Below are 25,789 nucleotides of genomic sequence, written 5' to 3' on the forward strand. Positions count from 1 at the left end.
GCCCTCCCCACTGCAAGCTGCGCCCCATCCACGCCGGCCCTCCCCACTGCAAGCCGCGCCCCATCCACGCCGGCCCTCCCCACTGCAAGCTGCGCCCCATCCACGCCGGCCCTCCCCACTGCAAGCTGCGCTCCATCCACGCCGGCCCTCCCCACTGCAAGCTGCGCTCCATCCACGCTGGCCCTCTGAAACGTTCCCAGTTCATTGGTGACGTCCCATGGTGCACTGGGAGACGTCCCATGATGCACTGGGAGACGTCCCATGGTGCACTGGGAGACGTCCCATGATGCACTGGGAGACGTCCCATGGTGCACTGGGAGACGTCCCATGGTGCACTGGGAGACGTCCCATGGTGCACTGGGAGACGTCCCATGATGCACTGGGAGACGTCCCATGATGCAGACGTCCCATGGTGCACTGGGAGACGTCCCATGATGCACTGGGAGACGTCCCATGATGCACTGGGAGACGTCCCATGGTGCACTGGGAGACGTCCCATGATGCACTGGGAGACGTCCCATGATGCAGACGTCCCATGGTGCACTGGGAGACGTCCCATGATGCACTGGGAGACGTCCCATGATGCAGACGTCCCATGGTGCACTGGGAGACGTCCCATGGTGCACTGGGAGACGTCCCATGGTGCACTGGGAGACGTCCGATGGTGCAGACGTCCCATGGTGCACTGGGAGACGTCCCATGGTGCACTGGGAGACGTCCCATGGTGCACTGGGAGTTGAAATAACAAACTGGTTTCAGAGTGTTGTGGGACTGGATGCTAAACAGGCAGTTCTGGTTGGTTTAATGGTTTAAGCCTTCATCATAATATTTATATCCTTACTTTTGAGACCCAGACTGAGTGTTGTCACAGTGTGTGTGTGTGTGTGTGTGTGTGTGTGTGTGTGTGTGTGTGTGTGGCCCCTGGGGGTCCATTGAAAGTGTTTCACAGCTTTAAATGTTACTTGAGGAAGGCTGACAACAGAGCTGCCAGTCAAGCTTATTGTCACGGCAACACACAGCCTGACAGCTGTCAGTCTATGCATCTTGCTTTGTGTGTGTGTGTGCGTGTGTGTGTGTGTGTGTTTAGTCCTTGGGAGGTAATACTGCCACTTGAAGCCTAACAAACTGCTACACACACACACACACACACACACAGACTGCAGTGGCATGACAAACAGTTAAAGCAGCGTTAGAGTCTGGCAGCTAGACCAATGGGAGACCAATGATAGGCCTCCTCGCAGAGCTCCGCACTGGGGCCCAAAGAGCCCCAGTGCGGAGCTCTGCTACTCACTGACCTGTGCTGACTCCGGAGTTGGCGATGACGGTGGCGTCAGCCCACTGGTCGGCGCTGGACACAGAGTAGGAGCGCTGATGCATGCCCTCCAGGCCGCGGCTGTTGAAGGACACCAAGCTGACGCCGCTCGCCATCTGACATGCAGACGAGCTGCTGGTCACCGAACCTGACGAGGAAGAGGAGGTGGTCAGCTGTTCACTGTGCTGCCCTCTGCAGGCATCAGAGATGTTCTCTAAAAAGGAGCCAGGAGGAAGAGGAAGGCGGCCCACCGTCGCTCCAAACACACAAATCTTCCTCCTCTTTGCATCCAGGACTCTCAGAGGACCCATAAAGCAGCCTCTCTCTCACATCCTGGCTGCTTAAATCAAACGAGGCTTCGGCGTAGTCCAGCAGACCCCCCCGCCCCCCATCTCTCATTACAGCTCGTTTCTCGGTGCTGGCTGAGTGGAGCTCCACTCTGATTGCATTAATATTCATGACAATAATTAGTGCAAGAGTACGGCTCACTGAATATTCATGCTATTAGCTCGGGCCTGCTGGATCCCGGTGTGTGTGTTTGATTTAAGCCTGCTTTATGTGTGTGTGTGTGACACGCAGGAGCTTTGTTTTACGACGTCTTCCTCCAGGTGATGAGAAGCATTCTGTGTGTTTCAAGGCTGTTTTTTAATGTTCAGACATCATTTTCTGTTGCTTCTCTTCATCACACACACAAACAAGACAAACAGCAGCAGCAGAGTCAGGAAATAAACGAGTCATACTTCAGGTGAACGCATCCTTCTGGGTGTGTTGCCAAGATTTACTCTGCTTTCCAGCTTGTTGAGGTGAAACAATATTTTAATCATTCATCATATTCAGGTTCAGGATGTGTGAACAAAGTCACAATGAAAAAGTATATTATTTCACTATTATTAATTTGTTCCATTTATTGGATAATCAGATAAATAATTTTCAGAATATGAAATATGAATAATAATAATATTTATATAATTATATAATTAGTTTGTTTATAATATATAATATATAAACAAACTATTATATCTAATAATACTTATTATATTAATATTATATTTATAATTATATATTAATTAACTTGTTTATATATTATTTTATTATCATTATTATTATTATTATCATTTTTATTACATTTATACATATTACATTTTTATTACTGAAAAATTATGACAGTTTCTGTCAGGAATTTTTTTAAAATTTAAACTCAATAAACAATTAAATCGAAAATTAAATTGAAAGAAACTTTTTTTTTTTTTGAAAGCAGTGAAATGCAGAAAGCTGATCCAACATGATGTTGGTGCTTCCCAGACGTCGTTCTGCAGCGTTCCCATGTGGGACGATTTTCCTGCTGGGAATACATGTCTGCCTTCTGGCACTGTAAAAGATGCATGTTAAACATGCTGGGTTTAGATGTCAGGGCTTTACATGATGTGGTACCGGGTCCAGTATGAATCCTTCACACCCGTCCACCCAGCGCGAGTCCAGCAGGTCTCGCTTCAGCTTGCTGCTGTTCTCTAATTAGCCTCGACTGGAAACGATGATTCCCAGCCTGTAGCAGGACTGACCACTGACCTGGAGTCTGTCCCAGCTGCAGGCTGCTCATGTCCTTGGTCAGGCCGTTGGTTTTAGGACTCGGCATGGCGGCGCAGGTGGACACGGCGCGAGGCGGCCTCTTCCCCGGCACCTTCACAGTGGTCCTGAGCAGGTCGATCTCCTTCCCATGGACGTTCTGCATGTAGTCCTGAGAGCGGAAACAGCGTAATAATACAGATTTAAAGCATATTATAAATGAAATAACTCTGCTAAATGTTTTTCTGACTGAAGGACCAGACCCTGCAGGGTCCGGGCCAGATGTTACAGTTTGAGCTGATGAATGGTGACAAGAGTTTTAAAAAGGCGACACAGTCCACTGGAAACAAAGAGTTACAACAGCTCTTTAATATCTTAAATAGGCGTTGAAGTGAACCAGCGCTCGGGGTCAGACTGGCTCCGCCCATTTACCCAAAACCCTCCGAACACAAGCGAGCACCATGATGAGCTCCTTTTGGTTCAACTCGGACTGGGAAATGATGGATCCTCTGGGGGCGGAGTCAGAGATGACCTGAGAGGAGCAGGACGTCATGGGAGGCGAGCCTCCTCGCCAGCAGGAAGAATAAATAAAGCTCTAACTGGATTTATGTTCTGGTGTTTGAGAGGAAGAGGATGTCCAGTGACGAAGGACACAGGTGGACTAAGTATTTTATTTGTAGTTTCTGGGAGGGGAATTTTGTAGTTTGAGGAACTTCATCCAGCAATGTTCCTGCAACAGAAACACCCGGCACAGTTTAAAAAACTATCAGGAAATAAATATAGTTTTACTATTTTTCTCTGGGACAAAGTACCTTTATTTAGTTCAGTATAACGATGGCCGCCTACAGGAAGATACAGTCTGGCTGCAGAGTGGAACAAAATGATCAGTAATTGATCAGTAAGTGTCAGCATTAAAAACTGTTTCTACTGATTTCTAATAACTTTCCCAAAAAGCCTCTCGTGTTTTTACTCTCCCACTTACTAAAACAGAAAACAAAACAATTCTAAACATTGTCCTAAAACAGAGGATAAAACTATTCCAAAACCAGTCCAAAACCAGTCCAAAAATATTTACACCAGTCCATAAACCAGTCCAAAACCATTTAAACCAGGAAAAAAAAACCATTTACACCAGTCCATAAACCAGGTCCAAAACCATTTACACCAGTCCATATAACCAGTCCAAAACCATTTACACCAGTCCATAAACCAGGTCCAAAACCATTTACACCAGTTCAAAACCAGGTCCAAAACCATTTACACCAGGTCCAAAACCATTTACACCAGTCCAAAACCAGGTCCAAAACCATTTACACCAGTCCATAAACCAGGTCCAAAACCATTTAAACCAGGTCCAAAACCATTTACACCGGTCCATAAACCAGGACCAAAACCATTTACACCAGTCCATAAACCAGGTCCAAAACCATTTAAACCAGGACCAAAACCATTTACACCAGTCCATAAACCAGGTCCAAAACCATTTAAACCAGGACCAAAACCATTTACACCGGTCCATAAACCAGGACCAAAACCATTTACACCGGTCCATAAACCAGGTCCAAAACCATTTACACCGGTCCATAAACCAGGTCCAAAACCATTTACACCGGTCCATAAACCAGTCCAAAACCATTTACACCGGTCCATAAACCAGGTCCAAAACCATTTACACCGGTCCATAAACCAGGTCCAAAACCATTTACACCGGTCCATAAACCAGGTCCAAAACCATTTACACCGGTCCATAAACCAGGACCAAAACCATTTACACCAGGACCAAAACCATTTACACCAGTCCAAAACCAGGTCCAAAACCATTTACACCAGTCCATAAACCAGGTCCAAAACCATTTACACCAGGTCCAAAACCATTTACACCGGTCCATAAACCAGGTCCAAAACCATTTACACCGGTCCATAAACCAGGTCCAAAACCATTTACACCGGTCCATAAACCAGGACCAAAACCATTTACACCGGTCCATAAACCAGTCCAAAACCATTTACACCGGTCCATAAACCAGGTCCAAAACCATTTACACCAGTCCAAAACCATTTAAACCAGGTCCAAAACCATTTACACCGGTCCATAAACCAGGTCCAAAACCATTTACACCGGTCCATAAACCAGGTCCAAAACCATTTACACCGGTCCATAAACCAGGTCCAAAACCATTTACACCGGTCCATAAACCAGGTCCAAAACCATTTAAACCAGGACCAACACCATTTACACCAATCCAAAACCATTTACACCAGTCCATAAACCAGGTCCAAAACCATTTACACCAGTCCATATAACCAGGTCCAAAACCATTTACACCAGTCCATAAACCAGGTCCAAAACCACTTACACCAGTCCATATAACCAGTCCAAAACCATTTACACCAGTCCATAAACCAGGTCCAAAACCATTTACACCAGTCCATATAACCAGTCCAAAACCATTTACACCGGTCCATAAACCAGGACCAAAACCATTTACACCGGTCTATAAACCAGGACCAAAACCATTTACACCAGTCCATAAACCAGGTCCAAAACCATTTACACCGGTCCATAAACCAGTCCAAAACCATTTACACTACTTCAAAAACCATTTAGAATACCAGTCCATAAACCCAGCAAAGTCCAAAGCCCTTTTTTTCTTTTATTTTAATTTTTTTTATTTTTTTTTAAAAAGAAAATATTAAATGAAAACCAGACCTAAACCATCCAGTCCAGACTCGCCACAATCTTCCATAAACCAGTCTGACACTGGCCCAGAACCAGTTCTAGTCTCAGCCTCATGGCTCCACACAGGGACAGATGTACTGGAACAGACCAAACCCACACTGATGGATCAGGAGATCATTTGGACCGAAGCTACGACGGACCTGTAGAATGAACACGTCATATCAGTTGACTGATAAAGTTGAACCATTAGTGTCGTCGTCGTGACAACGGCTGAATTAAGAGTTGAGGGATTATTTCAGGAAGTGTCCTCTCTCTGCTTTAACATCACAAAGCTGCAGATTAACTCTCTCGCCAACATTCAGTCCGTCAGCGTTTCCGCCTCCTTCTGGCAGCTCGCCTGACAAAAGGCCAATTCAAAGCCAAGTGCTCTCGACGGCGTCTTAACAAGCCACTGGAGAGCCCTCGAGCCAGGGGCCTGCTGGGTAAACCTCCACACACACACTTTCCTCCAACAGATTGACCAAAGTAATTGAGTCCCCATTTGCATGCGAGAGCTTTCATCATCGGCCCGATCGTCCACACAGAAGCGCCCAGGACGGATGAGTGTATCGACCAAACAGTCCGACAGCAGGTGGTGATGAGTGTGTGTGTGAGGAAGAAAAACATCACTTAGCTTGTGTTGAAGCATGTTAATGGCCGTTTGAGTGTGTGGGAGAGTGTGTCGGTATAAATGGATGAATAAACTGTATTCTGACTAATGCAACACAAACAGAGCTGGATTCTGCTGACATGGAGCAACCCATGGATCCATAAACGCCTCCAAGACCCGATCGATGCTCGCAGAGATGGCAGCGCATGAAGGACGAGAAGAAAAGATGTTCCGAGGTTGAACAGAAAACATGTGACGGAAGAAACTAAAGCAGTTCCGCTTATTAAACCGGTCTCAGCAGGCACAGAACCCTCCTGCAGGTAAAACCAGTCCAGAACCGGTCTCAGCAGGCACAGAACCCTCCTGCAGGTAAAACCAGTCCAGAACCGGTCTCAGCAGGCACAGAACCCTCCTGCAGGTAAAACCAGTCCAGAACCGGTCTCAGCAGGCACAGAACCCTCCTGCAGGAAAAACCAGTCCAGAACCGGTCTCAGCAGGCACAGAACCCTCCTGCAGGTAAAACCAGTCCAGAACCGGTCTCAGCAGGCACAGAACCCTCCTGCAGGTAAAACCAGTCCAGAACCGGTCTCAGCAGGCACAGAACCCTCCTGCAGGTAAAACCAGTCCAGAACCGGTCTCAGCAGGCACAGAACCCTCCTGCAGGTAAAACCAGTCCAGAACCAGTGTAAAAACTAGTCCACATTCATCCTAGAAAACAACCCTAGACAAGTAATTTCTTGTTAGTTAAGTGAGTATGAAAACAGTTATAAGTCTGAAGTCAGCCCAATACCAGTCCAATCCTAACTTTATACCAGTTTAATCCCAGCTTTATACCAGTCTGAAGTCAGCCCAATACCAGTCCAATCCTAACTTTATACCAGTTTAATCCCAGTTTTATACCAGTCTGAAGTCAGCCCAATACCAGTCCAATCCTAACTTTATACCAGTTTAATCCCAGCTTTATACCAGTCTGAAGTCAGCCCAATACCAGTCCAATCCTAACTTTATACCAGTTTAATCCCAGTTTTATACCAGTCTGAAGTCAGCTCAATACCAGTCCAATCCTAACTTTATACCAGTTTAATCCCAGTTTTATACCAGTCTGAAGTCAGCCCAATACCAGTCCAATCCTAACTTTATACCAGTTTAATCCCAGCTTTATACCAGTCTGAAGTCAGCCCAATACCAGTCCAATCCTAACTTTATACCAGTTTAATCCCAGTTTTATACCAGTCTGAAGTCAGCCCAATACCAGTCCAATCCTAACTTTATACCAGTTTAATCCAAGCTTTATACCAGTCTGAAGTCAGCCCAATACCAGTTTAATCCCAACTTTATACCAGTTTAATCCCAGCTTTATACCAGTCTGTAGTCAGCCCAATACCAGTCCAATCCTAACTTTATACCAGTTTAATCCCAGCTTTATACCAGTCTGAAGTCAGCCCAATACCAGTCCAATCCTAACCTTATACCAGTTTAATCACAACTTTATACCAGTCTGAAGTCAGCCCAATACCAGTCCAATCCTAACTTTATACCAGTTTAATCCCAGCTTTATACCAGTCTGAAGTCAGCCCAATACCAGTCCAATCCTAACTTTATACCAGTTTAATCCAAGCTTTATACCAGTCTGAAGTCAGCCCAATACCAGTCCAATCCTAACTTTATACCAGTTTAATCCCAGCTTTATACCAGTCTGAAGTCAGCCCAATACCAGTCCAATCCTAACTTTATACCAGTTTAATCACAACTTTATACCAGTCTGAAGTCAGCCCAATACCAGTCCAATCCAAACCTTATACCAGTTTAATCACAGCTTTATGCCAGTCTGAAGTCAGCCCAATACCAGTCCAATCCTAACTTTATACCAGTTTAATCCCAGCTTTATACCAGTCTGAAGTCAGCCCAATACCAGTCCAATCCTAACTTTATACCAGTTTAATCCCAGCTTTATACCAGTCTGAAGTCAGCCCAATACCAGTCCAATCCTAACTTTATACCAGTTTAATCCAAGCTTTATACCAGTCTGAAGTCAGCCCAATACCAGTTTAATCCCAGCTTTATACCAGTCTGAAGTCAGCCCAATACCAGTCCAATCCTAACTTTATACCAGTTTAATCCCAGCTTTATACCAGTCTGAAGTCAGCCCAATACCAGTTTAATCCCAACTTTATACCAGTTTAATCCCAACTTTATACCAGTTTAATCCCAGCTTTATACCAGTTTAATCCAAGCTTTATACCAGTCTGAAGTCAGCCCAATACCAGTCCAATCCTAACTTTATACCAGTTTAATCCCAGCTTTATACCAGTCTGAAGTCAGCCCAATACCAGTCCAATCCTAACTTTATACCAGTTTAATCCCAGCTTTATACCAGTCTGAAGTCAGCCCAATACCAGTCCAATCCTAACTTTATACCAGTTTAATCCAAGCTTTATACCAGTCTGAAGTCAGCCCAATACCAGTTTAATCCCAACTTTATACCAGTTTAATCCCAGCTTTATACCAGTCTGAAGTCAGCCCAATACCAGTCCAATCATAACTTTAAACCAGTTTAATCCCAGCTTTATACCAGTCTGAAGTCAGCCCAATACCAGTCCAATCCTAACTTTATACCAGTTTAATCCCAGCTTTATACCAGTCTGAAGTCAGCTCAATACCAGTCCAATCCTAACTTTATACCAGTTTAATCCCAGCTTTATGCCAGTCTGAAGTCAGCCCAATACCAGTCCAATCCTAACTTTATACCAGTTTAATCCCAACTTTATACCAGTTTAATCCAAGCTTTATACCAGTCTGAAGTCAGCCCAATACCAGTTTAATCCCAACTTTATACCAGTTTAATCCCAGCTTTATACCAGTCTGAAGTCAGCCCAATACCAGTCCAATCCTAACTTTATACCAGTTAAAGCCCAGCTTTATGCCAGTCTGAAGTCAGCCCAATACCAGTCCAATCCTAACTTTATACCAGTTTAATCCAAGCTTTATACCAGGCTGAAGTCAGCCCAATACCAGTTTAATCCCAACTTTATACCAGTTTAATCCCATCTTTATACCAGTCTGAAGTCAGCCCAATACCAGTCCAATCCTAACTTTATACCAGTTTAATCCCAACTTTATACCAGTTTAATCCAAGCTTTATACCAGTCTGAAGTCAGCCCAATACCAGTTTAATCCTAACTTTATACCAGTTTAATCCCAGCTTTATGCCAGTCTGAAGTCAGCCCAATACCAGTCCAATCCTAACTTTATACCAGTTTAATCCCAACTTTATACCAGTTTAATCCAAGCTTTATACCAGTCTGAAGTCAGCCCAATACCAGTTTAATCCTAACTTTATACCAGTTTAATCCCAGCTTTATACCAGTCTGAAGTCAGCCCAATACCAGTCCAATCCTAACTTTATACCAGTTTAATCCCAGCTTTATGCCAGTCTGAAGTCAGCCCAATACCAGTCCAATCCTAACTTTATACCAGTTTAATCCAAGCTTTATACCAGTCTGAAGTCAGCCCAATACCAGTCCAATCCTAACTTTATACCAGTTTAATCCAAGCTTTATACCAGTCTGAAGTCAGCCCAATACCAGTTTAATCCCAACTTTATACCAGTTTAATCCCAGCTTTATACCAGTCTGAAGTCAGCCCAATACCAGTCCAATCCTAACTTTATACCAGTTAAAGCCCAGCTTTATGCCAGTCTGAAGTCAGCCCAATACCAGTCCAATCCTAACTTTATACCAGTTTAATCCCAACTTTATACCAGTTTAATCCCAGCTTTATACCAGTCTGAAGTCAGCCCAATACCAGTTTAATCCTAACTTTATACCAGTTTAATCCCAGCTTTATACCAGTCTGAAGTCAGGCCAATACCAGTCCAATCCTAACTTTATACCAGTTTAATCCAAGCTTTATACCAGTCTGAAGTCAGCCCAATACCAGTCCAATCCCAACTTTATACCAGTTTAATCCCAGCTTTATACCAGTCTGAAGTCAGCCCAATACCAGTCCAATCCTAACTTTATACCAGTTTAATCCCAGCTTTATACCAGTCTGAAGTCAGCCCAATACCAGTCCAATCCCAACTTTATACCAGTTTAATCCCATCTTTATACCAGTCTGAAGTCAGCCCAATACCAGTTTAATCCCAACTTTATACCAGTTAAATCCCAGCTTTATACCAGTCTGAAGTCAGCCCAATACCAGTTTAATCCCAATTTTATACCAGTTTAATCCCAGCTTTATACCAGTCTGAAGTCAGCCCAATACCAGTCCAATCCTAACTTTATACCAGTTTAAGCCCAGCTTTATGCCAGTCTGAAGTCAGCCCAATACCAGTCCAATCCTAACTTTATACCAGTTTAATCCCAACTTTATACCAGTTTAATCCAAGCTTTATACCAGTCTGAAGTCAGCCCAATACCAGTTTAATCCCAACTTTATACCAGTTTAATCCCAGCTTTATACCAGTCTGAAGTCAGCCCAATACCAGTCCAATCCTAACTTTATACCAGTTTAATCCCAGCTTTATACCAGTCTGAAGTCAGCCCAATACCAGTCCAATCCTAACTTTAAACCAGTTTAATCCCAGCTTTATACCAGTCTGAAGTCAGCCCAATACCAGTCCAATCCTAACTTTATACCAGTTTAATCCCAGCTTTATACCAGTTTAATCCCAGCTTTATACCAGTCTGAAGTCAGCCCAATACCAGTTTAATCACAACTTTATACCAGTCTGAAGTCAGCCCAATACCAGTCCAATCCTAACTTTATACCAGTTTAATCCCAGCTTTATAACAGTCTGAAGTCAGCCCAATACCAGTCCAATCCTAACTTTATACCAGTTTAATCCAAGCTTTATACCAGTCTGAAGTCAGCCCAATACCAGTCCAATCCTAACTTTATACCAGTTTAATCCCAACTTTATACCAGTTTAATCCAAGCTTTATACCAGTCTGAAGTCAGCCCAATACCAGTTTAATCCTAACTTTATACCAGTTTAATCCCAGCTTTATGCCAGTCTGAAGTCAGCCCAATACCAGTCCAATCCTAACTTTATACCAGTTTAATCCCAACTTTATACCAGTTTAATCCAAGCTTTATACCAGTCTGAAGTCAGCCCAATACCAGTTTAATCCTAACTTTATACCAGTTTAATCCCAGCTTTATACCAGTCTGAAGTCAGCCCAATACCAGTCCAATCCTAACTTTATACCAGTTTAATCCCAGCTTTATGCCAGTCTGAAGTCAGCCCAATACCAGTCCAATCCTAACTTTATACCAGTTTAATCCCAACTTTATACCAGTTTAATCCAAGCTTTATACCAGTCTGAAGTCAGCCCAATACCAGTTTAATCCCAACTTTATACCAGTTTAATCCCAGCTTTATACGAGTCTGAAGTCAGCCCAATACCAGTCCAATCCTAACTTTATACCAGTTAAAGCCCAGCTTTATGCCAGTCTGAAGTCAGCCCAATACCAGTCCAATCCTAACTTTATACCAGTTTAATCCCAACTTTATACCAGTTTAATCCCAGCTTTATACCAGTCTGAAGTCAGCCCAATACCAGTTTAATCCTAACTTTATACCAGTTTAATCCCAGCTTTATACCAGTCTGAAGTCAGGCCAATACCAGTCCAATCCTAACTTTATACCAGTTTAATCCAAGCTTTATACCAATCTGAAGTCAGCCCAATACCAGTCCAATCCCAACTTTATACCAGTTTAATCCCAGCTTTATACCAGTCTGAAGTCAGCCCAATACCAGTCCAATCCTAACTTTATACCAGTTTAATCCCAGCTTTATACCAGTCTGAAGTCAGCCCAATACCAGTCCAATCCCAACTTTATACCAGTTTAATCCCATCTTTATACCAGTCTGAAGTCAGCCCAATACCAGTTTAATCCCAACTTTATACCAGTTAAATCCCAGCTTTATACCAGTCTGAAGTCAGCCCAATACCAGTTTAATCCCAATTTTATACCAGTTTAATCCCAGCTTTATACCAGTCTGAAGTCAGCCCAATACCAGTCCAATCCTAACTTTATACCAGTTTAAGCCCAGCTTTATGCTAGTCTGAAGTCAGCCCAATACCAGTCCAATCCTAACTTTATACCAGTTTAATCCCAACTTTATACCAGTTTAATCCAAGCTTTATACCAGTCTGAAGTCAGCCCAATACCAGTTTAATCCCAACTTTATACCAGTTTAATCCCAGCTTTATACCAGTCTGAAGTCAGCCCAATACCAGTCCAATCCTAACTTTATACCAGTTTAATCCCAGCTTTATACCAGTCTGAAGTCAGCCCAATACCAGTCCAATCCTAACTTTAAACCAGTTTAATCCCAGCTTTATACCAGTCTGAAGTCAGCCCAATACCAGTCCAATCCTAACTTTATACCAGTTTAATCCCAGCTTTATACCAGTTTAATCCCAGCTTTATACCAGTCTGAAGTCAGCCCAATACCAGTTTAATCACAACTTTATACCAGTCTGAAGTCAGCCCAATACCAGTCCAATCCTAACTTTATACCAGTTTAATCCCAGCTTTATAACAGTCTGAAGTCAGCCCAATACCAGTCCAATCCTAACTTTATACCAGTTTAATCCAAGCTTTATACCAGTCTGAAGTCAGCCCAATACCAGTCCAATCCTAACTTTATACCAGTTTAATCCCAACTTTATACCAGTTTAATCCAAGCTTTATACCAGTCTGAAGTCAGCCCAATACCAGTTTAATCCTAACTTTATACCAGTTTAATCCCAGCTTTATGCCAGTCTGAAGTCAGCCCAATACCAGTCCAATCCTAACTTTATACCAGTTTAATCCCAACTTTATACCAGTTTAATCCAAGCTTTATACCAGTCTGAAGTCAGCCCAATACCAGTTTAATCCTAACTTTATACCAGTTTAATCCCAGCTTTATACCAGTCTGAAGTCAGCCCAATACCAGTCCAATCCTAACTTTATACCAGTTTAATCCCAGCTTTATGCCAGTCTGAAGTCAGCCCAATACCAGTCCAATCCTAACTTTATACCAGTTTAATCCCAACTTTATACCAGTTTAATCCAAGCTTTATACCAGTCTGAAGTCAGCCCAATACCAGTTTAATCCCAACTTTATACCAGTTTAATCCCAGCTTTATACGAGTCTGAAGTCAGCCCAATACCAGTCCAATCCTAACTTTATACCAGTTAAAGCCCAGCTTTATGCCAGTCTGAAGTCAGCCCAATACCAGTCCAATCCTAACTTTATACCAGTTTAATCCCAACTTTATACCAGTTTAATCCCAGCTTTATACCAGTCTGAAGTCAGCCCAATACCAGTTTAATCCTAACTTTATACCAGTTTAATCCCAGCTTTATACCAGTCTGAAGTCAGGCCAATACCAGTCCAATCCTAACTTTATACCAGTTTAATCCAAGCTTTATACCAATCTGAAGTCAGCCCAATACCAGTCCAATCCCAACTTTATACCAGTTTAATCCCAGCTTTATACCAGTCTGAAGTCAGCCCAATACCAGTCCAATCCTAACTTTATACCAGTTTAATCCCAGCTTTATACCAGTCTGAAGTCAGCCCAATACCAGTCCAATCCCAACTTTATACCAGTTTAATCCCATCTTTATACCAGTCTGAAGTCAGCCCAATACCAGTTTAATCCCAACTTTATACCAGTTAAATCCCAGCTTTATACCAGTCTGAAGTCAGCCCAATACCAGTTTAATCCCAATTTTATACCAGTTTAATCCCAGCTTTATACCAGTCTGAAGTCAGCCCAATACCAGTCCAATCCTAACTTTATACCAGTTTAAGCCCAGCTTTATGCTAGTCTGAAGTCAGCCCAATACCAGTCCAATCCTAACTTTATACCAGTTTAATCCCAACTTTATACCAGTTTAATCCAAGCTTTATACCAGTCTGAAGTCAGCCCAATACCAGTTTAATCCCAACTTTATACCAGTTTAATCCCAGCTTTATACCAGTCTGAAGTCAGCCCAATACCAGTCCAATCCTAACTTTATACCAGTTTAATCCCAGCTTTATACCAGTCTGAAGTCAGCCCAATACCAGTCCAATCCTAACTTTAAACCAGTTTAATCCCAGCTTTATACCAGTCTGAAGTCAGCCCAATACCAGTCCAATCCTAACTTTATACCAGTTTAATCCCAGCTTTATACCAGTTTAATCCAAGCTTTATACCAGTCTGAAGTCAGCCCAATACCAGTTTAATCCCAACTTTATACCAGTTTAATCCCAGCTTTATGCCAGTCTGAAGTCAGCCCAATACCAGTCCAATCCTAACTTTATACCAGTTTAATCCCAACTTTATACCAGTTTAATCCAAGCTTTATACCAGTCTGAAGTCAGCCCAATACCAGTCCAATCCTAACTTTATACCAGTTTAATCCCAGCTTTATACCAGTCTGAAGTCAGCCCAATACCAGTCCAATCCTAACTTTAAACCAGTTTAATCCCATCTTTATACCAGTCTGAAGTCAGCCCAATACCAGTCCAATCCTAACTTTATACCAGTTTAATCACAACTTTATACCAGTCTGAAGTCAGCCCAATACCAGTCCAATCCTAACTTTATACCAGTTTAATCCCAGCTTTATACCAGTCTGAAGTCAGCCCAATACCAGTCCAATCCTAACTTTAAACCAGTTTAATCCCATCTTTATACCAGTCTGAAGTCAGCCCAATACCAGTCCAATCCTAACTTTATACCAGTTTAATCCCAGCTTTATGCCAGTCTGAAGTCAGCCCAATACCAGTCCAATCCTAACTTTATACCAGTTTAATCCCAAGTTTATACCAGTTTAATCCAAGCTTTATACCAGTCTGAAGTCAGCCCAATACCAGTTTAATCCCAACTTTATACCAGTTTAATCCCAGCTTTATACCAGTCTGAAGTCAGCCCAATACCAGTTTAATCCCAACTTTATACCAGTTTAATCCCAGCTTTATACCAGTCTGAAGTCAGGCCAATACCAGTCCAATCCTAACTTTATACCAGTTTAATCCCAGCTTTATACCAGTCTGAAGTCAGCCCAATACCAGTCCAATCCTAACTTTATACCAGTTTAATCCCAACTTTATACCAGTTTAATCCAAGCTTTATACCAGTCTGAAGTCAGCCCAATACCAGTTTAATCCCAACTTTATACCAGTTTAATCCCAGCTTTATACCAGTCTGAAGTCAGGCCAATACCAGTCCAATCCTAACTTTATACCAGTTTAATCCCAGCTTTATACCAGTCTGAAGTCAGCCCAATACCAGTCCAATCCTAACTTTATACCAGTTTAATCCAAGCTTTATACCAGTCTGAAGTCAGCCCAATACCAGTCCAATCCTAACTTTATACCAGTTTAATCCCAGCTTTATACCAGTCTGAAGTCAGCCCAATACCAGTTTAATCCCAACTTTATACCAGTTTAATCCCAGCTTTATACCAGTCTGAAGTCAGCCCAATACCAGTTTAATCCCAACTTTATACCAGTTTAATCACAGCTTTATACCAGTCTGAAGTCAGCCCAATACCAGTCCAATCCTAACTTTATACCAGTTTAAGCCCAGCTTTATGCCAGTCTGAAGTCAGCCCAATACCAGTCCAATCCTAACTTTATACCAGTTTAATCCCAACTTTATACCAGTTTAATCCCAGCTTTATACCAGTCTGAAGTCAGCCCAATACCAGTTTAATCCCAACTTTATACCAGTTTAATCCAAGCTTTATACCAGTCTGAAGTCAGCCCAATACCAGTTTAATCCCAACTTTATACCAGTTTAATCCCAGCTTTATACCAGTCTGAAGTCAGCCCAATACCAGTCCAATCCTAACTTTATACCAGTTTAATCCCAACTTTATGCCAGTCTGAAGTCAGCCCAATACCAGTTTAATCCCAACTTTATACCAGTTTAATCCCAGCTTTATACCAGTCTGAAGTCAGCCCAATACCAGTCCAATCCTAACTTTATACCAGTTTAATCCCAACTTTATACCAGTTTAATCCAAGCTTTATACCAGTCTGAAGTCAGCCCAATACCAGTTTAATCCCAACTTTATACCAGTTTAATCCCAGCTTTATACCAGTCTGAAGTCAGGCCAATACCAGTCCAATCCTAACTTTATACCAGTTTAATCCCAGCTTTATACCAGTCTGAAGTCAGCCCAATACCAGTCCAATCCTAACTTTATACCAGTTTAATCCAAGCTTTATACCAGTCTGAAGTCAGCCCAATACCAGTTTAATCCCAACTTTATACCAGTTTAATCCCAGCTTTATACCAGTCTGAAGTCAGCCCAATACCAGTCCAATCATAACTTTAAACCAGTTTAATCCCAGCTTTATACCAGTCTGAAGTCAGCCCAATACCAGTCCAATCCTAACTTTATACCAGTTTAATCCCAGCTTTATACCAGTCTGAAGTCAGCTCAATACCAGTCCAATCCTAACTTTATACCAGTTTAATCCCAGCTTTATGCCAGTCTGAAGTCAGCCCAATACCAGTCCAATCCTAACTTTATACCAGTTTAATCCTAACTTTATACCAGTTTAATCCAAGCTTTATACCAGTCTGAAGTCAGCCCAATACCAGTTTAATCCCAACTTTATACCAGTTTAATCCCAGCTTTATACCAGTCTGAAGTCAGCCCAATACCAGTCCAATCCTAACTTTATACCAGTTAAAGCCCAGCTTTATGCCAGTCTGAAGTCAGCCCAATACCAGTCCAATCCTAACTTTATACCAGTTTAATCCCAACTTTATACCAGTTTAATCCCAGCTTTATACCAGTCTGAAGTCAGGCCAATACCAGTCCAATCATAACTTTAAACCAGTTTAATCCCAGCTTTATACCAGTCTGAAGTCAGCCCAATACCAGTCCAATCCTAACTTTATACCAGTTAAAGCCCAGCTTTATGCCAGTCTGAAGTCAGCCCAATACCAGTCCAATCCTAACTTTATACCAGTTTAATCCAAGCTTTATACCAGTCTGAAGTCAGCCCAATACCAGTCCAATCCTAACTTTATACCAGTTTAATCCCAACTTTATACCAGTTTAATCCAAGCTTTATACCAGTCTGAAGTCAGCCCAATACCAGTTTAATCCTAACTTTATACCAGTTTAATCCCAGCTTTATGCCAGTCTGAAGTCAGCCCAATACCAGTCCAATCCTAACTTTATACCAGTTTAATCCCAACTTTATACCAGTTTAATCCAAGCTTTATACCAGTCTGAAGTCAGCCCAATACCAGTTTAATCCTAACTTTATACCAGTTTAATCCCAGCTTTATACCAGTCTGAAGTCAGCCCAATACCAGTCCAATCCTAACTTTATACCAGTTTAATCCCAGCTTTATGCCAGTCTGAAGTCAGCCCAATACCAGTCCAATCCTAACTTTATACCAGTTTAATCCAAGCTTTATACCAGTCTGAAGTCAGCCCAATACCAGTCCAATCCTAACTTTATACCAGTTTAATCCAAGCTTTATACCAGTCTGAAGTCAGCCCAATACCAGTTTAATCCCAACTTTATACCAGTTTAATCCCAGCTTTATACCAGTCTGAAGTCAGCCCAATACCAGTCCAATCCTAACTTTATACCAGTTAAAGCCCAGCTTTATGCCAGTCTGAAGTCAGCCCAATACCAGTCCAATCCTAACTTTATACCAGTTTAATCCCAACTTTATACCAGTTTAATCCCAGCTTTATACCAGTCTGAAGTCAGCCCAATACCAGTTTAATCCTAACTTTATACCAGTTTAATCCAAGCTTTATACCAGTCTGAAGTCAGGCCAATACCAGTCCAATCCTAACTTTATACCAGTTTAATCCAAGCTTTATACCAGTCTGAAGTCAGCCCAATACCAGTCCAATCCCAACTTTATACCAGTTTAATCCCAGCTTTATACCAGTCTGAAGTCAGCCCAATACCAGTCCAATCCTAACTTTATACCAGTTTAATCCCAGCTTTATACCAGTCTGAAGTCAGCCCAATACCAGTCCAATCCCAACTTTATACCAGTTTAATCCCATCTTTATACCAGTCTGAAGTCAGCCCAATACCAGTTTAATCCCAACTTTATACCAGTTAAATCCCAGCTTTATACCAGTCTGAAGTCAGCACAATACCAGTTTAATCCCAATTTTATACCAGTTTAATCCCAGCTTTATACCAGTCTGAAGTCAGCCCAATACCAGTCCAATCCTAACTTTATACCAGTTTAAGCCCAGCTTTATGCCAGTCTGAAGTCAGCCCAATACCAGTCCAATCCTAACTTTATACCAGTTTAATCCCAACTTTATACCAGTTTAATCCAAGCTTTATACCAGTCTGAAGTCAGCCCAATACCAGTTTAATCCCAACTTTATACCAGTTTAATCCCAGCTTTATACCAGTCTGAAGTCAGCCCAATACCAGTCCAATCCTAACTTTATACCAGTTTAATCCCAGCTTTATACCAGTCTGAAGTCAGCCCAATACCAGTTTAATCCCAACTTTATACCAGTTTAATCCCATCTTTATACCAGTCTGAAGTCAGCCCAATACCAGTTTAATCCCAACTTTATACCAGTTTAATCCCAGCTTTATACCAGTCTGAAGTCAGCCCAATACCAGTCCAATCCTAACTTTATACCAGTTTAATCCCAACTTTATACCAGTTTAATCCAAGCTTTATACCAGTCTGAAGTCAGCCCAATACCAGTTTAATCCCAACTTTATACCAGTTTAATCCCAGCTTTATACCAGTCTGAAGTCAGGCCAATACCAGTCCAATCCTAACTTTATACCAGTTTAATCCCAGCTTTATACCAGTCTGAAGTCAGCCCAATACCAGTCCAATCCTAACTTTATACCAGTTTAATCCAAGCTTTATACCAGTCTGAAGTCAGCCCAATACCAGTCCAATCCTAACTTTATACCAGTTTAATCCCAGCTTTATACCAGTCTGAAGTCAGCCCAATACCAGTTTAATCCCAACTTTATACCAGTTTAATCCCAGCTTTATACCAGTCTGAAGTCAGCCCAATACCAGTTTAATCCCAACTTTATACCAGTTTAAGCCCAGCTTTATACCAGTCTGAAGTCAGCCCAATACCAGTCCAATCCTAACTTTATACCAGTTTAATCCCAACTTTATACCAGTTTAATCCCAGCTTTATACCAGTCTGAAGTCAGCCCAATACCAGTTTAATCCCAACTTTATACCAGTTTAATCCAAGCTTTATACCAGTCTGAAGTCAGCCCAATACCAGTTTAATCCCAACTTTATACCAGTTTAATCCCAGCTTTATACCAGTCTGAAGTCAGCCCAATACCAGTCCAATCCTAACTTTATACCAGTTTAATCCCAACTTTATACCAGTTTAATCCAAGCTTTATACCAGTCTGAAGTCAGCCCAATACCAGTTTAATCCCAACTTTATACCAGTTTAATCCCAGCTTTATACCAGTCTGAAGTCAGGCCAATACCAGTCCAATCCTAACTTTATACCAGTTTAATCCCAGCTTTATACCAGTCTGAAGTCAGCCCAATACCAGTCCAATCCTAACTTTATACCAGTTTAATCCAAGCTTTATACCAGTCTGAAGTCAGCCCAATACCAGTTTAATCCCAACTTTATACCAGTTTAATCCCAGCTTTATACCAGTCTGAAGTCAGCCCAATACCAGTCCAATCATAACTTTAAACCAGTTTAATCCCAGCTTTATACCAGTCTGAAGTCAGCCCAATACCAGTCCAATCCTAACTTTATACCAGTTTAATCCCAGCTTTATACCAGTCTGAAGTCAGCTCAATACCAGTCCAATCCTAACTTTATACCAGTTTAATCCCAGCTTTATGCCAGTCTGAAGTCAGCCCAATACCAGTCCAATCCTAACTTTATACCAGTTTAATCCTAACTTTATACCAGTTTAATCCAAGCTTTATACCAGTCTGAAGTCAGCCCAATACCAGTTTAATCCCAACTTTATACCAGTTTAATCCCAGCTTTATACCAGTCTGAAGTCAGCCCAATACCAGTTTAATCCCAACTTTATACCAGTTTAATCCCAGCTTTATACCAGTCTGAAGTCAGCCCAATACCAGTCCAATCCTAACTTTATACCAGTTAAAGCCCAGCTTTATGCCAGTCTGAAGTCAGCCCAATACCAGTCCAATCCTAACTTTATACCAGTTTAATCCCAACTTTATACCAGTTTAATCCCAGCTTTATACCAGTCTGAAGTCAGCCCAATACCAGTCCAATCATAACTTTAAACCAGTTTAATCCCAGCTTTATACCAGTCTGAAGTCAGCCCAATACCAGTCCAATCCTAACTTTATACCAGTTTAATCCCAGCTTTATACCAGTCTGAAGTCAGCTCAATATCAGTCCAATCCTAACTTTATACCAGTTTAATCCAAGCTTTATACCAGTCTGAAGTCAGCCCAATACCAGTCCAATCCTAACTTTATACCAGTTTAATCCCAACTTTATACCAGTTTAATCCAAGCTTTATACCAGTCTGAAGTCAGCCCAATACCAGTTTAATCCTAACTTTATACCAGTTTAATCCCAGCTTTATGCCAGTCTGAAGTCAGCCCAATACCAGTCCAATCCTAACTTTATACCAGTTTAATCCCAACTTTATACCAGTTTAATCCAAGCTTTATACCAGTCTGAAGTCAGCCCAATACCAGTTTAATCCTAACTTTATACCAGTTTAATCCCAGCTTTATACCAGTCTGAAGTCAGCCCAATACCAGTCCAATCCTAACTTTATACCAGTTTAATCCCAGCTTTATGCCAGTCTGAAGTCAGCCCAATACCAGTCCAATCCTAACTTTATACCAGTTTAATCCAAGCTTTATACCAGTCTGAAGTCAGCCCAATACCAGTCCAATCCTAACTTTATACCAGTTTAATCCCAACTTTATACCAGTTTAATCCAAGCTTTATACCAGTCTGAAGTCAGCCCAATACCAGTTTAATCCCAACTTTATACCAGTTTAATCCCAGCTTTATACCAGTCTGAAGTCAGGCCAATACCAGTCCAATCCTAACTTTATACCAGTTTAATCCCAGCTTTATACCAGTCTGAAGTCAGCCCAATACCAGTCCAATCCTAACTTTATACCAGTTTAATCCAAGCTTTATACCAGTCTGAAGTCAGCCCAATACCAGTCCAATCCTAACTTTATACCAGTTTAATCCCAGCTTTATACCAGTCTGAAGTCAGCCCAATACCAGTTTAATCCCAACTTTATACCAGTTTAATCCCAGCTTTATACCAGTCTGAAGTCAGCCCAATACCAGTTTAATCCCAACTTTATACCAGTTTAATCACAGCTTTATACCAGTCTGAAGTCAGCCCAATACCAGTCCAATCCTAACTTTATACCAGTTTAAGCCCAGCTTTATGCCAGTCTGAAGTCAGCCCAATACCAGTCCAATCCTAACTTTATACCAGTTTAATCCCAACTTTATACCAGTTTAATCCCAGCTTTATACCAGTCTGAAGTCAGCCCAATACCAGTTTAATCCCAACTTTATACCAGTTTAATCCAAGCTTTATACCAGTCTGAAGTCAGCCCAATACCAGTTTAATCCCAACTTTATACCAGTTTAATCCCAGCTTTATACCAGTCTGAAGTCAGCCCAATACCAGTCCAATCCTAACTTTATACCAGTTTAATCCCAACTTTATACCAGTTTAATCCAAGCTTTATACCAGTCTGAAGTCAGCCCAATACCAGTTTAATCCCAACTTTATACCAGTTTAATCCCAGCTTTATACCAGTCTGAAGTCAGGCCAATACCAGTCCAATCCTAACTTTATACCAGTTTAATCCCAGCTTTATACCAGTCTGAAGTCAGCCCAATACCAGTCCAATCCTAACTTTATACCAGTTTAATCCAAGCTTTATACCAGTCTGAAGTCAGCCCAATACCAGTTTAATCCCAACTTTATACCAGTTTAATCCCAGCTTTATACCAGTCTGAAGTCAGCCCAATACCAGTCCAATCATAACTTTAAACCAGTTTAATCCCAGCTTTATACCAGTCTGAAGTCAGCCCAATACCAGTCCAATCCTAACTTTATACCAGTTTAATCCCAGCTTTATACCAGTCTGAAGTCAGCTCAATACCAGTCCAATCCTAACTTTATACCAGTTTAATCCCAGCTTTATGCCAGTCTGAAGTCAGCCCAATACCAGTCCAATCCTAACTTTATACCAGTTTAATCCTAACTTTATACCAGTTTAATCCAAGCTTTATACCAGTCTGAAGTCAGCCCAATACCAGTTTAATCCCAACTTTATACCAGTTTAATCCCAGCTTTATACCAGTCTGAAGTCAGCCCAATACCAGTCCAATCCTAACTTTATACCAGTTAAAGCCCAGCTTTATGCCAGTCTGAAGTCAGCCCAATACCAGTCCAATCCTAACTTTATACCAGTTTAATCCCAACTTTATACCAGTTTAATCCCAGCTTTATACCAGTCTGAAGTCAGCCCAATACCAGTCCAATCATAACTTTAAACCAGTTTAATCCCAGCTTTATACCAGTCTGAAGTCAGCCCAATACCAGTCCAATCCTAACTTTATACCAGTTTAATCCCAGCTTTATACCAGTCTGAAGTCAGCTCAATATCAGTCCAATCCTAACTTTATACCAGTTTAATCCAAGCTTTATACCAGTCTGAAGTCAGCCCAATACCAGTCCAATCCTAACTTTATACCAGTTTAATCCCAACTTTATACCAGTTTAATCCAAGCTTTATACCAGTCTGAAGTCAGCCCAATACCAGTTTAATCCTAACTTTATACCAGTTTAATCCCAACTTTATACCAGTTTAATCCCAGCTTTATACCAGTCTGAAGTCAGCCCAATACCAGTTTAATCCTAACTTTATACCAGTTTAATCCCAGCTTTATACCAGTCTGAAGTCAGGCCAATACCAGTCCAATCCTAACTTTATACCAGTTTAATCCAAGCTTTATACCAGTCTGAAGTCAGCCCAATACCAGTCCAATCCCAACTTTATACCAGTTTAATCCCAGCTTTATACCAGTCTGAAGTCAGCCCAATACCAGTCCAATCCTAACTTTATACCAGTTTAATCCCAGCTTTATACCAGTCTGAAGTCAGCCCAATACCAGTCCAATCCCAACTTTATACCAGTTTAATCCCATCTTTATACCAGTCTGAAGTCAGCCCAATACCAGTTTAATCCCAACTTTATACCAGTTAAATCCCAGCTTTATACCAGTCTGAAGTCAGCCCAATACCAGTTTAATCCCAATTTTATACCAGTTTAATCCCAGCTTTATACCAGTCTGAAGTCAGCCCAATACCAGTCCAATCCTAACTTTATACCAGTTTAAGCCCAGCTTTATGCCAGTCTGAAGTCAGCCCAATACCAGTCCAATCCTAACTTTATACCAGTTTAATCCCAACTTTATACCAGTTTAATCCAAGCTTTATACCAGTCTGAAGTCAGCCCAATACCAGTTTAATCCCAACTTTATACCAGTTTAATCCCAGCTTTATACCAGTCTGAAGTCAGCCCAATACCAGTCCAATCCTAACTTTATACCAGTTTAATCCCAGCTTTATACCAGTCTGAAGTCAGGCCAATACCAGTCCAATCCTAACTTTATACCAGTTTAATCCAAGCTTTATACCAGTCTGAAGTCAGCCCAATACCAGTCCAATCCCAACTTTATACCAGTTTAATCCCAGCTTTATACCAGTCTGAAGTCAGCCCAATACCAGTCCAATCCTAACTTTATACCAGTTTAATCCCAGCTTTATACCAGTCTGAAGTCAGCCCAATACCAGTCCAATCCCAACTTTATACCAGTTTAATCCCATCTTTATACCAGTCTGAAGTCAGCCCAATACCAGTTTAATCCCAACTTTATACCAGTTAAATCCCAGCTTTATACCAGTCTGAAGTCAGCCCAATACCAGTTTAATCCCAATTTTATACCAGTTTAATCCCAGCTTTATACCAGTCTGAAGTCAGCCCAATACCAGTCCAATCCTAACTTTATACCAGTTTAAGCCCAGCTTTATGCCAGTCTGAAGTCAGCCCAATACCAGTCCAATCCTAACTTTATACCAGTTTAATCCTAACTTTATACCAGTTTAATCCCAACTTTATACCAGTTTAATCCAAGCTTTATACCAGTCTGAAGTCAGCCCAATACCAGTTTAATCCCAACTTTATACCAGTTTAATCCCAGCTTTATACCAGTCTGAAGTCAGGCCAATACCAGTCCAATCCTAACTTTATACCAGTTTAATCCCAGCTTTATACCAGTCTGAAGTCAGCCCAATACCAGTCCAATCCTAACTTTATACCAGTTTAATCCAAGCTTTATACCAGTCTGAAGTCAGCCCAATACCAGTCCAATCCTAACTTTATACCAGTTTAATCCCAGCTTTATACCAGTCTGAAGTCAGCCCAATACCAGTTTAATCCCAACTTTATACCAGTTTAATCCCAGCTTTATACCAGTCTGAAGTCAGCCCAATACCAGTTTAATCCCAACTTTATACCAGTTTAATCACAGCTTTATACCAGTCTGAAGTCAGCCCAATACCAGTCCAATCCTAACTTTATACCAGTTTAAGCCCAGCTTTATGCCAGTCTGAAGTCAGCCCAATACCAGTCCAATCCTAACTTTATACCAGTTTAATCCCAACTTTATACCAGTTTAATCCCAGCTTTATACCAGTCTGAAGTCAGCCCAATACCAGTTTAATCCCAACTTTATACCAGTTTAATCCAAGCTTTATACCAGTCTGAAGTCAGCCCAATACCAGTTTAATCCCAACTTTATACCAGTTTAATCCCAGCTTTATACCAGTCTGAAGTCAGCCCAATACCAGTCCAATCCTAACTTTATACCAGTTTAATCCCAACTTTATACCAGTTTAATCCAAGCTTTATACCAGTCTGAAGTCAGCCCAATACCAGTTTAATCCCAACTTTATACCAGTTTAATCCCAGCTTTATACCAGTCTGAAGTCAGGCCAATACCAGTCCAATCCTAACTTTATACCAGTTTAATCCCAGCTTTATACCAGTCTGAAGTCAGCCCAATACCAGTCCAATCCTAACTTTATACCAGTTTAATCCAAGCTTTATACCAGTCTGAAGTCAGCCCAATACCAGTTTAATCCCAACTTTATACCAGTTTAATCCCAGCTTTATACCAGTCTGAAGTCAGCCCAATACCAGTCCAATCATAACTTTAAACCAGTTTAATCCCAGCTTTATACCAGTCTGAAGTCAGCCCAATACCAGTCCAATCCTAACTTTATACCAGTTTAATCCCAGCTTTATACCAGTCTGAAGTCAGCTCAATACCAGTCCAATCCTAACTTTATACCAGTTTAATCCCAGCTTTATGCCAGTCTGAAGTCAGCCCAATACCAGTCCAATCCTAACTTTATACCAGTTTAATCCTAACTTTATACCAGTTTAATCCAAGCTTTATACCAGTCTGAAGTCAGCCCAATACCAGTTTAATCCCAACTTTATACCAGTTTAATCCCAGCTTTATACCAGTCTG

At 41.5% G+C, this 25,789-nt stretch overlaps 2 protein-coding genes across 2 annotated transcripts in view; one reads left to right on the forward strand and one right to left on the reverse strand.

Annotated features, from left to right (window-relative positions):
* Positions 1–189, forward strand: part of LOC306773877 (arf-GAP with GTPase, ANK repeat and PH domain-containing protein 1-like) — a gene marked incomplete at its 3' end in the record, with an annotated part of 87,316 nt that extends 87,127 nt beyond the window's left edge. Inside the window, exon 7 of the mRNA XM_079263821.1 lies at positions 18–189. Coding sequence (XP_079119947.1) covers positions 18–189 — 172 coding nt within the window. The remainder of the gene's footprint in view (positions 1–17) is intronic.
* Positions 190–1,287: 1,098 nt separating this feature from the next.
* Positions 1,288–25,789, reverse strand: part of LOC306773878 (arf-GAP with GTPase, ANK repeat and PH domain-containing protein 1-like) — a gene marked incomplete at both ends in the record, with an annotated part of 110,493 nt that continues 85,991 nt past the window's right edge. The window contains 2 exons of the mRNA XM_079263822.1: positions 1,288–1,460; positions 2,879–3,047. Of these exons, the coding sequence (XP_079119948.1) occupies positions 1,288–1,460; positions 2,879–3,047 (342 nt within the window). The remainder of the gene's footprint in view (positions 1,461–2,878; positions 3,048–25,789) is intronic.

Source organism: Telmatherina bonti, assembly GCF_933228915.1.
Source record: "Telmatherina bonti genome assembly, chromosome: 24".
In the NCBI taxonomy this organism is placed as follows: Eukaryota; Metazoa; Chordata; class Actinopteri; order Atheriniformes; family Telmatherinidae; genus Telmatherina; species Telmatherina bonti.